General features: G+C 52.9%; 1 protein-coding gene across 1 annotated transcript in view; it reads right to left on the reverse strand.

Moving 5' to 3' along the window:
- The window catches only part of KIAA0556 (KIAA0556 ortholog), a 217,901-nt gene that overhangs the window by 8,922 nt on the left and 194,793 nt on the right, over positions 1-14,186 (reverse strand). Inside the window, 3 exon segments of the mRNA XM_021086440.1 lie at positions 2,135-2,292; positions 5,630-5,795; positions 10,761-10,938. Of these exon segments, the coding sequence (XP_020942099.1) occupies positions 2,135-2,292; positions 5,630-5,795; positions 10,761-10,938 (502 nt within the window).

The following is a 14,186-nucleotide window of genomic DNA, read 5'->3' on the forward strand; positions in this document are numbered from 1 at the left end:
ATTGCAGTGGCCCAAACTGCTGGTCAGCTATTCCCCTGGGGAGGCACTGGCCGGAAGGACAGACAAGCTTTTGCTGGCATAGGATCCCCACCTACTGGAGGAGGCTCGTCGCCTCCGTCTGACTGGTACGGAGCCTTGCAGGCCTCAAAACAGCCCTGGGGTTCGGGGTGGGAGTGGGGGTGGGTCCTCTTACTTCCTTGGGTTGTGGGTGACGAAAACTGGAGCACAGAGAAGGGAAGTCACTGGCTCAAGGTCACACAGCTGGAAGGTGGCAGATGTGGGATGGGACCCAAGGTTGTCTGGTTCCAGGGTCCACTCTCTTAACCACGCCTGCTCTACTTTAGCCCCTTGTGAACCAGGTGAGTCCGTGCTGTGCTGAGAGCTGAGGGGGGCCCACGAGAGAGGGGCCAATGGGGCAGATGGGGGGGAGAGGCCGCCCCAGAGGGGTAGATGTCTGAGTCAGAGTCAGCGCTGAGCCTTCCAAGCCAAAGAGCACCCAGAGCAAAGGCCCTGAGGTGGGAAGGGGCCGGGCAGCAGGTGTTTGCCCCAGGAAGCAGGCTGAAGCGGGGGTGGGCTGGGAGGTGGGCGCCGAGAGGAGGTGGAAAGCCCTGAAGGCTTTGGCTTTGTGATCCTGAGCAAGCGGCTTTACTGGCCTGGGCCTCAGTTCCCACATCTGTGAAATGGGCATAACAATCCCCAATTCAAAGGGTGGCTGGAAGGGTTCCCTGAGGGATGGAGGAGGCACAGGTGGTTGTAGACGTCCCAATAAAGGACCGTATTTAAAGAGGGAAACTTAGGGGACATTGGGAGATCACTGTTAAGGGAATAAATGGCTCAAGAAAACCATCAGCGCAAGGCAGGCTTTTTTCATTAGTGGAGCCTTGAGATTTGCCTCCGGTCCTTGCACGGGGGATGGGATGAGGCCTGCATTCAGGGTCAGACCAAGGGCAAGAGTCTGAGGACCAGCCTTCTGCAGATGTGAAGACACCCCTTACGGGATACCAAGGAGGAGCTGCTACTCCCAGAAAGGAAGAGGCGGGCTTTTCCAACCCCCTCTCCCCTTGGAGGATAAAACCGTCGCCCACCGGCTCCTGGGGGCAGAGCTTCTGGGCCTGCCCGCTTGTATCGCTCACAAGCATCCTTTCTTAATAAATCTATTTCTTGCCTATCCCTTTGTCTCTTGCTGAATTCCTTCTGCACGGAGACATGAAATACTAGAACCTCAGTGAGTCCAGACACAGGGTGAGGGATTCTAATTTAAAACTGTGGGTTCGAGGCCCAATCTGGGTGTAGGCTGCTTCGAGTCCTGGTATGTGGGTTCGAATCCCAGTCTGTGTTCTGGTTAGGTTCGGGCCCTTACTACTGTCCGTTTCACAAGCATGGGGCTCAGAGCAGACACATGGGGTCGGGGGAGTGGGGTGCCTCTCTCTTCCTCTAGAATCCTCCTTGCCCGGCTTCTCTCCCTGTCTGCGGCCAGTGCCCTCCAGCTCTGGCTGGGTTTTCTTCAATTTCCAGGGCCAGTGCTATAATTAAGTGACCATTCCTGTATCTGGCCCAAGGCGCGAGCCCCAGCTTACAGTGGTGGGAAACTCATTTTGCTTCGAGAGCCTGGCCTCTGGTGTTTGGACATCAGGGGGTTTAAATGAGTAAACTTAACATGGCATTTACAAATCCTCATGAACTTAATGTGGCTGAGACGGGGGCCAAGAAATCCCAGGGAATCCATGAAACCGTTAGGCTCTATTTTTCTCTTTGAATCTTTCCAAAGCAGGAACACAGAAACAAGAGGAGGGGGGCCCTTTCCCGAACTGGCCAGCGGGCATTTCTGGAAGGGAGGCAGGCTGGAGCCTCTTTCGCTCAGCAGGAAGCGCAACGAAGCATTTACAATCTCGAGCGCTCCAGACGGCGGGTGAGATACCCAAACCTCCCCAGACAAGGTGGCTACATCCCACAGGCTTCTGGAGAGGCTTGGCTGAGCTGGAGAGAACGGCTGGGGTTGAAAAGCAACGTATTTGGTCATAATTTCAAAGCCCTCTCGGGCCACGCTGCAGAGCCTCATGCGCGGAGCCAGCGCCTGCGGGCAGGGATGGGGCACCCTCCCAGGGGGGACCCTCCCCGGAGCTGCTCCCCTTACCTCTGAGCCGGCTGGGGCAGCAGTCGGGCCCGCAGGTAGTCCACGAAGAGGATTTCTTGAGCAAAATCGAAGTGGCAGTTGCCTGGCCCCTTCCGGATGAGGAAGCCCTCGGGAGGGGAGACGCACAGGCCGTCCAGGGAGACGTGGACGACTTTGGCCTGGAGAGAAGAAGCCCGTGCGAGGCTGGGGAACGCTGCTGTGGCTGTGCTGCTGGCGGCTGGCATTTACGACAGAGGATCCCGCACGGAGCCCCAGGCCTTCCTCCCAGACCCGAACCACCTGGCCGGGATCCCCTTTCCAGGGCCATCCCTGCGGTGTGCCAGGCGCCGTGCCAGGCACCGGACGGAGAGCGGGGGACAAGGCGGGTGAGGCCCCCGCTGCGGTGGACACGTGTAGCCCTTCCCTGGTCTACTCGGCTGTGGTGGCCTGAGCTGGTATGACAGGCTGGTCAAGGGCACGGACTCAGGTGCTCCGAGATCCGCCATGAGTGGTTATGTAAGTTACTTGAGCTCCCTGCCTCGATCTTCTCATCTGTGAAATGGGCTCAGTGACGAACTAAGTTATAGCAAGTCTCCAGAATAGAACAGTGCTCGTTGCAAAATACACGCTGGACCAGTGTTAGCCTAGACTGACTTCCCCAAACCCCGGCTCACTCCTCTTCTCCTCTCCTACCTCTTTCCCCGGGGACAGAAACAGACCCCTTCTCAATCTATCGTCCCTGTCATAGCCCTTGGCTTGTCCTGTTATGGGCATATCTTCCCTAGCTGTGTCCTCGGGGTGTCTGAGTCTCCCTTAATGGCAGAGACCCCAGCTGGATGATGGCTATGTCTGCCGTAGGGCCTGGCACACAGTAGGTGCTTACTAAGAACTGGCTGGATTGATTGGATTGGGGCCACCGTGTCTCCCTGTGCTGGGCTGGATTTTGCCCAGCCCGATGGCTGGGCTCTACCAGTACATGTCAAAGCCTGAAGGCAGGGTCTGCAGGGGCTCAGCTTTGTTCCCCTGGGCAGGGAGTGGTGGGTGAGCAGAGAGGGGTGCTAAGCTGGCACCCTCTCTCCAGCTACCCATTTTGGAACCAGGGCTCCCAGCACCTCACCCCACCTTCATGATGAGCAGCTGGGCCGGCTGCTGAAAGGGGTGGCGTTTCACTCCTGGGAGACACAGAGGGGCACCTTTGTGCAGAAAGGAAGGGGCCCTGTCCTGAGTCTAGTGGACAACAATGTATCCTGGGGCCCTTTAGCATTCAGGGAGCCCCCCGCCAACATATGAGTCAGTCAGTCACAGAGCGCATAAACCTAAAAGAGGAGCTGGCTTCAGGCATGGCTGGATATGGCAACCCCAAAGCTGTTACTACATCTCAGTCGGCTTTCCTCAAAGCTAATGCCTACCCAGGTCCCAGGGCTGGACATGTGACCCACACCTGGCCAAACTGAGAACTCTTAACCCGCGAGCCATGTGACCCGTTCAAGGCAAAGAACTCAACCAGAACAAGGAGCATGGCTTCCAGGGTTTCGCTTTGAAAGGGGAGTTCTCTCTTCTGCTGGACTTGAAGCGTGCAGAACACAAGCCTGGAGCTGCCAGGATTTGCACCGTGGACAAAGCCGCCTGAAGCAAAGCTGGCAAGAGAGCAAAGCAGAGGTCCAGGAAGCCCCTGTCCCTCTTCCAAGGGCACCACCTCCTCCAGGAAGCATCCCTGACTTCTCCAGGGCCCCAGAAGGGGCTTTAAGGAAACTAGACTTCAGAGAGACTAAGCAATTTGCCCAAGGACACATAGGAGGGATGTGTCAGGCCTGGCTCTAACTACACTCCAGGGGCCCGTTAGCCAGGGTGCCCAGTAGCCCGCTGTGGGGCAGGCATCGGATGCACTTTCCTGGGGAGGGAGGGGCTGGGGTTTCCTGGGGTGCATCGCTCAGGTCCTGCCCCCTCCCATGGCACATCATTGGCACCACTGAGGCGGGGGGGGGGGGCAGACCTGGGCAGTGAGGGCTCTGGGCCCCATGTTTCCAGGCAGTAAATCCAGGTTGTGGAAGCTCAGCTGGAAAGACTGGTGCCCTCGAGGGAAGGGAAAGGCCCAGTGGCACGAGTGGAGGCAGAAGGATGTTTTTCTAAGGCCAGTGTATCTGACATTTTATACCTGCTCAACCCGAGAGGGAGAGAGAGAGAGAGAGAGAGAGGGGGAGCGTGTTTACAAAGACAGCAGGGCTGCCCGGGAGGATTTGTAAACTGCAATCTGAGGAGCTATTGTATTGGGGGGGCATGGGGGGACGGGGGCGGGGGGGGGCACTCACTTTGCTGTGATAAATGACTGGGGTCTGAAGGCACCAGAACAACGGGACGTGGTGAGGAGCCCAGACATGGGCTCATGACCCAGAGACCGGGTCCTGGCGCTGTCACCTCCCATGGGACAGAGGGTGATGACTGCCCTCCCGAGGAGGGTAACTCCCCCCTCCTCCTTTTACACGTGAGGAAACCGAGGCCCAGGAAAGGCAGCCCACTTGCTCAAGGTCACACAGCTGCTAAGGGCAGGAGGGAGGGGGGAGTCAGCCACAGAGCCTGGTGACTTCAGGGCTCTAGCAGCCTTGCAAGGTTTTAGGTGACTTTGTCATCACCACTTCCACGTAGTGGGAGGGGACAAATGTCTCATGGTTCGTGTGCGCATAGGCCAGAAAAGCCCATGAAAGGGGGCACTTTTGCTGCTCTTTTCCACATTCTAACAGAGGCCCCTGCTTTTTCACAGCCAGCAGGAAACACAGGGTGGAAATTTAGAGTGTAGGCTCCAAGTCCAGCAGGTATGGACGGGGGCTTTAGCTGTGTGACCTGAGGTGAGTGACGAGACCTCTCTGAGCCTCGGTTTTTATTTTTTTGATTTTAATTTTTTTTTTTTCTTTTTGGCTGCACCGTGGCATGTGGACGTTCCCCGGCCGGGGATCGAATCTGAGCCGCAGCTGTGATCTATACCACAGCTGCAGCAATGGCAGGTCCCGAATCCCCTGCGCTGGGCCGGGAATCGAACTGACGCCTCCACAGAGACAAGCCAGAGCCTTCCTGAACCCAGTGCACTACAGTGGGGACCCCCTGAGCCTCGGTTTTTAATACCCTGGAAGAGAGGGGTAATAATACCTGCCTCCCAGAGGCTGGGACGCAGGTCCAATGAAGGGACCAAAGTATGAGAAGCTCTCAGCCCAGGCCTGGCCCCCAAAGCGCTCAGTGAACAAAAGGGGTGCAATCAGCCACTCTGAGTTGGGGGCTGGGCCTGCCGAGGACCCCTGAACCCCCAGAAGAGTCCCCCGAGTCTGCCCCGGGCTGTCTAGGCTGCATTCGCTGTTTGCAGAAGGGAACGGCGGCAGCTCTCTCTCTCTCCCTGGCTGTAACCCCCCGGCTCCATTTGGAAAGTTCTGGAGGATTTATGCTCCTCTCTGGCAGCCACGCCAGCCATTCATCAAGCCGCTGTTTCCCTGACAGTGGACTGAGCGGGGCCGCTGTTCCCCGGCTTACCCCCCGATAGGTGTCCTCGGGAGATTTATTGTAGTTCCAGAAGCGCAGGCCTGCGATGCTTTCGGCTCTGTCGAAGCGGATGGTGACCACGTGGTCCAGCCCCGGCGAGAAGGGGATCAGCCACATGTGCTCGTCCTCCATGGTGATGTTGGCTCCGTCGATTAACCTGGGATGGGGGTGGGGGTGGTATGAGGAGCGGAGAGGTGAGGACAGCCCCCCGCTGCTGGGAGAACCACCTCGTGGGGTCTACACCCACTCCTCTCCCCACGGTGGCTCCTGCCTGGCACGAGCGTGGCTGGATCAGGCTCATTACGGGGCGGCAAGACTAATTAAAGCAACGGAGAGGAGTCATCTCTCGTTTGTGAAGTTAGACAAAAGAGGAAAACGGCAGGGGGCAGGGGGAAATAATAGTCCATGCTGCTAAAGATGCCCCGAAGCCATCATCAAGGTTTTTTTGGTGGTGTTTTTTGGGTTTTTTTTTTTTTTTTTTTTTTTTTTTTTTTTTTTTGCTTTTTAGGGCTGCACCTGCAGCACATGGAAGTTCTCAGACTAGGGGTCGAATCAGAGCTACAGCTGCCAGCCTACACCAGAGCCACAGCAAGCAGGAATCTGAGCCTTGTCTGTGACCTACACCACAGCTCACGGCAGCGCCGGATCCTTAACCCACTGAGCGGGGCCAGGGATCGAACCTGCAACCTCATGGTTCCTAGTTGGATTCATTTCTTGCTGCGCCACAACGGGAATTCCCATCATCAAGGTTTTTAAAACAGGGGGTGTGTGGGGGGAATATGTTATTTTCCAGGATGCTTTAACCCATGGATCCCATTTCTAGAATTCTCTTCCTCCTAAGGAAAATTTATTCTCCAAACTGGAAAGCTGTCTACACCAAGATCTTACTTTTTTTTTTTTTTTAAATAAAGCATTTTTCTTTATTTGTTTGGTTTTTAGGGCTGCACCTGCAGCATAGGGAAGTTCCCGGGGTAGGGGTCGAATTGGAGCTGCAGCTGCCAGCCTACGCCATGGTCACAGCAACGCCAGATCCTTAACCCACTGAGCGAGGCCAGGGATGGAACCCACATCCTCACAGAGACAACGTCAGGTCCTTAACCCGTGGAGCCACAACTGGAACTCCCAAGATGTGACTTATATTGGCAACAAACAAACCGTAAAAGGTCTCAAAATAGGGAACCATTCAGTAAATCTGTAGAGTAATTAAAATGAAAATCACCCAGGATGATGTAAGAACAGGGAAAAGGCGGGGCCGCAGGATGGCAGGGCGCTGATTTCAGTGGTGCAATATGAGGACAAGGACCGGGAGAGATGGATGCACAAGTTGAAAAATACATTTCTGTCAGAGGGCATGGGAAGTGACTATTTCTATTTTCCTAACTTTCTCTAAAATGCTGAACTGAATGTACATTCTGAAAGAAGTCTATTCCTTCTTTCTTATGCTGGGGGAGAAAGATACTAAGATTCAAGGATGAACTGGGCAGCTCCTGGTTGTGGGGCAAGGATGCAGGTGCCTCTGTGGGGAGCTGGTCTGGCCTGTGGTCACGTGGCCTGGGTGTTTCAGAGCAGCAACCCCCCCTCTGCCCCCCAACTGAGAGGGAGCACCCTCATGCGCTTCTCAGCTAGTGTTTTTGTTTTTTTTGTTTTTTGTTTTTTTGCTTTTTGCTTTTCAGGGCTGCACCCGCTGCATGTGGAAGTTCCCAGGCTAGGGGTCAAATCAGAGCTGCAGCTGCCAGCCTACACCACAGCCACAGCCAAGTGGAATCCGAGCTGCGTCTGTGACCTACATCGAAGCTCACGGTGTCACAGCTCATGGCAATCCTTAACCCACTGAGCGAGGCCAGGGATCAAACCTGCGTCCTCATGGATACTAATCAGGTTTGGTACCACGGACCCGCAATGGGAACACCTCAGGCAGTGTTCTGAGAGAACTCGCACCCGGACCACACTGCACTCCCATCCCAGAACAGTCTCTGGTTCTCCTGCCTCATCCTTCCCAAGGCTGCCCAGCACACCTCAGCCCAGGCACCTGCTCTGATCTCACTACCACTGAGAGGCCTGGCCCCGGAGATAAGGGCTCAGCTCTCCGCCTTCCGGGCAACCCCCTCCTCTCACGCTCACATTTTCCTGGTGACTTTGAATCTGCTGTGCTAGGAGGGACACAGGCGGTTGCCACGTTTCCTAGGTTTTAAAATAAACTTTATGTTTTCCTTTTACATTTTAAAGTTTTGGACTTGGAATAAATCTCACAATCGAAGCGTTCCTCCAAGGAGGTAATGCTTCTTTTTTTCCTCTAAAAGGCCGTTATTAAATTGATGGATGATGTGTCTTACAATGGCTGGCATCTTAAAACTGAGGAAATTCAGCAATTTAACCCTGGGGTGTTTGTGGAATTAAGCTGACTGAGGTCTACCACTAGAGAACCTTCTATTTCCTTCCAAAAGCAATTACCTCCCTGTCCTAGAAACGGGGCCACCTCCACAGTGAAACGACTGCCCAATCTTGAGAGTGGAGAGAATTGTTGAAGCGTTTCTAGGTGACAGGAAAGGGAGGGCCCCACAGACACCCCCAAGAATATCCAAGTGACACTTTCTAGCTCGGTCCACAGAAAAAGCCTAGAATCAAGGACTAACCCAATAGCAATGAGCATCCCTAGTGGTTAGATTATGGTTTCTAAATACCACTTCTCACCAGACGGAACCTGGGCTTCTTGGAGAAATGGCTGAATCGATACCTGGGACAATAACTAGACGAGAGGAACCAGAATATCCTGTCACATTAGAAAGCAAGGCACCTGTAAGAGACTAGTCTACAAAAGGATCCAGGAGCTCCCAGTGTCCACAAAGGGATCAATTTGAGCATCAATGGGATTACAACTATGGATTGAAACCCTTCAGACACAGTAGGTTTAAATCCATGAGTTTATGACAGTCCAAGCAAACAAGTGCCTTAAAGAATGCTAGAGAGGAGTTCCCATCATGGCTCAGTGGTTAACGAATCCAACTGGGAACCATGAGGTGGCAGGTTCGGTCCCTGGCCTCGCTCAGTGGGTTAAGGATCCGACGTTGCCGTGAGCTGTGGTGTAGGTTGCAGATGTGGCTCGGATCCCTGGTTGCTGTGCCTCTGGTGTAGGCTGGCAGCTACAGCTCTGATGAGACCCCTAGTCTAGGAACTTCCATGTACCGCGGGTGCGGTCCTAGAAAAGACAAAAAAAAAAAAAGAGTGCTAGAGACACATTTGCAGTTTTGAAAACTGCAAAATGAAGGGGAACGAATTAAACTGTTAGATTGATTGTTGAATTTCCTACTCGAAGTATATCTAAACGTCACCAAATAATTGAGGGAAATTTTCTCTTTACTGACCAAAAAAAAAGTGATAGGCTCCGTGTAATACCATTTCACCAACAGAGCAATAGATCTAACCACTGACAGTTGGCTGCCAACATCACAAGATGCCTGACAACTAGACATTCCGTGTGTCCTAAAAGGCACCCACAGTGACACCCATGCCCTGATGGGTGTGTCTTGCCCTAACGGTCAAACCTCAATCTGCTCGGGCCTCCAGATCTAAGGAACAATTTTTAGGAAATAACAGGGGCCTGAAGAGCAGGTTAAACAATACTGCAGAGAGGCGAGTAGTAAAATCCAGACTCAGCAGGGCAAACAAAACAAAACAAAACCCTGGTTTCTTGAACAGATAATTTATAAGAAAAAAGGAAAAAGAAAGGAAAAAAGATGGGAGGGGAGTTCCCATTGTGGCTCAGTGGTAACAAATCCAACTAGTATCCATGAGGACTCGAGTTCGATCCCTGGCCTCGCTCAGTGGCTTAAGGATCTGGTGTTGCCATGAGCTGTGGTGTAGGTCACAGATGCGGCTCAGATCCCAAGTGGCTGTGGCTGTGGTGTAGGCTGGCAGCTACAGCTCCAATCTGACCCCTTGCTTGGGAACTTCCATATGCCTCGGGTGCAGCCCTAAAAAGAAAAAAAAAAAAAAATTGATGGAAGGGAACCTAGAGATTACAAGAAGCTTAAGAGACATATAAATCTGCAAATGAACTTATTGACAAATAAGTAGTCACAGAAAACAAGGACCTCCCGTACAGCACAGGGAACTCTGCTCAATGTTCTGTAATGACCTTGAGTAGATGGGAATATATTGGGAATATGTAGGAAAATAATCTGAAAAAGAACCCATATGTGTAGGAGTTCCTGTCGTGGCTCAGCGGAAACGAATCAGACGAGCATCCATGAGGACGTAGGTTCGATCCCTGGCCTCGCTCAGTGGGTTCAGGACCCGGCATTGCCGTGAGCTGTGGTGTAGGTTGCAGACGTGGCCCGTACGTATCTGGTGTGGCTGTGGCTGTGGCTGTGGCGTAGGCTGGCGGCTACAGCTCCGATGGGATCCCTAGCCTGGGAACCTCCATATGCCTTGGGTTCAGCCCTAAAAAGACAAAAAAAAAAAAAAAAAAAAAGAATGGCTATGTGTATATGGAGAACTGAATCGCTTTGCAGTATACCTGAAACGAACACAACGCTTAAATCAATTATATTTCCATAAAAAATTTTCAAAATAAAAAATTATTTTTAAAAAGACATCAAATAATTACAATGTATGGGCTTTATCTGGATGTCTATTCAAGGAACAAACTGTTAGAAATAACAGGGAAAAAGTCAAAGAGATAGAAACATGCTGGGTATCTAGTAATCTGAGGAATAATGATTAATTATTTAGGTGTAATCATGGAAATCAGATTATGTTTACGTCCTTATTCATTTATTTGTTTTTTTTTAGGGCCACACCTGCGGCATATGGAAGTTCCCAGGCTAGAAAGTGCAGCTGCTGGTCCATGCCTCAGCCACAGCCACGCCAGATCCGTCCCCACGCCAAGCACCGTGGAGAATCCACAAAGCACCCCTGGATCTGGAGACGGGAGAACCTGACTTCTGGTGCCCTGTGTCCCTTTCCTGGGCCTCCATGTCCCTTGACTGTAAAATGGGCAGACCCTGAACCTCAAGGGGTGGCCGCGAGAAGCTGGGATGCCAGCTGATGTTTGAAATCTACAACGCGGATCAGGGCCCTGAGCCGCCGCTGCTGTCAGGTGCCTCGCGCTTCTTACACTCACTTGTCCAGGGTCCGGGAGTCGTCCGTGTACTCCGGGAGCTCATTTAAGTCTCTGGGGCAGGCAGAGATCTGGTGCAGGTGGATGGGCAGTGCCTGGCCGTCCCTGCCCACCACTTCCAGGCCCGTGAGCCCCAGGTAATGCAGGTCTCCCCAGGAGGCGGTGAAATTCAGCTGCAGGCCTGCAACAGGAAGAAAAGTGACCCGTGAATGCTGTGGGTTCCAGAGGGGGCAGCCGACATGGAGCAAAGGCGTGGTCTTCAGTCTTTGCATTCGACCAACTGGAAAACCCAGGCTGCAACGAAAGAGCCTTCCAAGAGGGCTTTGCACCCTTCCTCCTGGTGGCTCTTGGGCCTGGGACACTGCTGATGCTCAGAAAATGTCTGTAGGATGAATGGGCCGGTGTGGTTTAAACCTACAACGCAGCCCTGGGTTCTTTCTCCCCGTATCAATCCCTTGTAAACACCCTGGTGTGGCTTCTCTTGCTGCTTGGCCAGCAGGCTTTTCCATCTGGCTTCTGCCTACCTTTCTAACCTCATCTTGGACCCAGGATTCCTGGCTCCAGCGAGACTGCCTTCCAGTCCCTCGTATTCACATGCCTCACTCTCACCACAGGGCCTTTGCACGTGCTGTCCCGGCCCTGGAGAACTCACATGGCCTAGGCTAGCTTGTGCTTAGATCCCAGCTTACTTCCTCAGGGAAGCCGTCCCAACGTCTTTAACCACATCAAACCTGTATTCACAGCCCACCACGTCACCATGAATGTCCCCAGAGTGTCTCAGTCTGGTCAACACTGAGAGCTTGTGATCGATTGGTACATATCCCTCGGCCCTGCCAGTTAACTCACTGAGGGTAGAAATCCCATCTGTTTTGCTAGATCCCTGTGTCCCCCTGAGCCTGGCACGGCACCTGCCACACAGTAGGAGCTCAGTACAGACGGAACAATTAAGCAAGCAATCAAGTGGAGGCCACCGCATCACTAAGTCACAAGGTGGGAAAGGGACATTTTATGCAAATTGGCCGTGAGCGTGAGGACCCACGTGGGTTCAAGGAAAAGGAAGTGACCTACGGTGGCCCCTGTCCATCAGGGGGCATCAGGAGTGTACTGTGGTCCTGGGGAGACACTGCCCACTTTATGTCCCCAGAAAGCTCAGGGCCAATGACTCTCTCTCTGGACATCTGGCTGGAGTTTCTCTCTTTCCTCCTTGGTCTACCACTCCAGCCATGACCTCACCAAGCCCGGTGAGCTCTTGGAACCTGGGAGAATCGGGGGCCTGTGTCAGCTCTCTTTTGGGTAGATGTGCTACAAAGATCCACGCTTGATGCCACATCCACAGAACGCCAGCACCGTAGCACTGCAAGAAGGAAGCCTGGATTCATGTGGTCCCACCCATTTCAGCTCAGACGAGGAAGCAGAAACTCAGGGAGGTCACAGGACATCCATGGGGCTAGCAATGGAGGCCAAGCCACGCGACCTCCCTGGAGGGTGGCTTCCTCTCCTATCGCCCTGTTATTTCTAACATACCTTTCATAATCTCTGTTCTCCATGGTGTCAAGGGAACTCTGAGCATCTTGGGGGTGGGGGGGTGGGCAGATGAAACAGATGGGTGACCAGCGTGGCCCCAGGGTGCATCATAGCCTGTCACGGCACCAGCAGCCTGCCAAACGGCCACAGGTTCCTCCTACGGAGTCCTTGCCTCTTTGCAGCGGCAGGGACTCCCATCCAGAAGTGGAGTCGGTTTCTCCACTCCCTGAATCTGGGCCCCGTGCTTTGCTTTGGCCCATGGGACAGAAGCAAAAGTGAAGCAGGCAGAGGCTGTAAGGCGCATGTGCACAGGAGTTTGTCTTTTTCTGTTCTTGGAGTCTTGCCATGTGGAGGAGCCAGACTAGCCCGGTGGCCCCATCACTCTGACCAACAGCCTCTCAATTGCCAGGTGAGTAGGTGCAGATGCCCTAGGCCATTCAGCTGCCAGCCTGTCTGCCAGCTGACCAGACCCATGAGCTGGCCCGGCAGAGGCCAGCCAGGCTCAGATGAGAAGGAATGCCTAGCTAAGCCACTGCATTATGAAAAATTACAATTAATGTAATTGAGGTCCCTCAATCTAGGGCTGGTTTGTTCAGCAGCAGAAGCTCACGGATGCATTCCTTTTCATGATGAGTCTAGGTTCAATGGTCCTGTCCTCAGAGAGGCCCTGCCTATACCACCTGAGCTCAAGTAGCCCTCTCCCCCATCACTCCCTAAGCACTCACTCTGCTTTATCTGTTGTCACCTGCATTTATTTGCTTATTCTTTTTTTTTTTTTTGGTCTTTTGTCTTTTGTCTTTTTAGAGCCATACCTGCGGCATATGGAGGTTCCCAGGCTAGGGGTCTAATCGAAGCTGTAGCTGCCAGCCACAGCCACAGCATTGCCAGATCCAAGCTGCATCTGCGACCTACACCAAAGCTCACGGCAACGCCAGATCCTTAACCCGCTGAGCGAGGCCAGGGATTGAACCCATAACCTCATGGTTCCTAGTCGGATTCATTTCCACTGAGCCACGACGGGAACTCCTGCTTATTAGTTCTTATCAATCTTTTGCACGAAGATGGCAGCTCTCTGAAGGCAGAGGGTCTGTTAGCTGTGTTTATTGTTATATTCTCAGAGCCTAGAACAGTGCCTGAAAAACAGATGGTCAATTGAGGCTTAAAAAAAAAAAGATGGGTTTTGAGATCCCGTTGTGGTTCAGTGGGTTAAGAAGCCAGCGTAGTCTCAGGGAGGATGTGGGTTTGATCCCTGGCCTTGTTCAGTGGGTTAAGGATCTGGCGTTGCTGTGAGCTGCACAGTTCGAGGATGCAGCTTGGATCTGGTGTGGCTGTGGCTGTGGCGTAGGCTGGCAGCTGCAACTCCGATTTGACCCCTAGCCAGGAACTTCCAGATGCCACAGGTGTGGCAGTAAAAAGAAAAAAAAAAGATTGAAGAATACCTGTTTAGTAGATACCTGCAGTGAATGAATCGAAATGCCATCCTTTGAATATCACCAAAATCATAGTCAATGGTAACAGTGACAACGCTGCGTAGTTATGCTGTAGGCCACCCAGGAAGTCCCATGGTCAATGGTAGACAAATAATTTACTGCTACTATATACCAAGTCCTGTTCTTGGCACTGGAGATTCGGGGTGAATACACAGCAAACTCTCTCTAGGAGCTTCCATTGCAGTGAATTCAGGCAATGAACACATAACAAACAAATAAATCGATGGTTCCATAGAATGATGTGTGGTTTGTTTGTTTGTTTGTTTTTGTCTTTTGTCTTTTTAGGGCTGCACCTGCAGCATATGGAGGTTCCCAGGCTAGGAGTCCAATCGGAGCTGTAGCTGCCGGCCTCCACCACAGCCACAGCAATGCCAGATCCAAGCCATGTCTGCGACCTTACACCACAGCTCACGGC

The sequence above is a fragment of the Sus scrofa genome, chromosome 3 (assembly GCF_000003025.6).
Source record: "Sus scrofa isolate TJ Tabasco breed Duroc chromosome 3, Sscrofa11.1, whole genome shotgun sequence".
NCBI lineage: Eukaryota > Metazoa > Chordata > Mammalia > Artiodactyla > Suidae > Sus > Sus scrofa.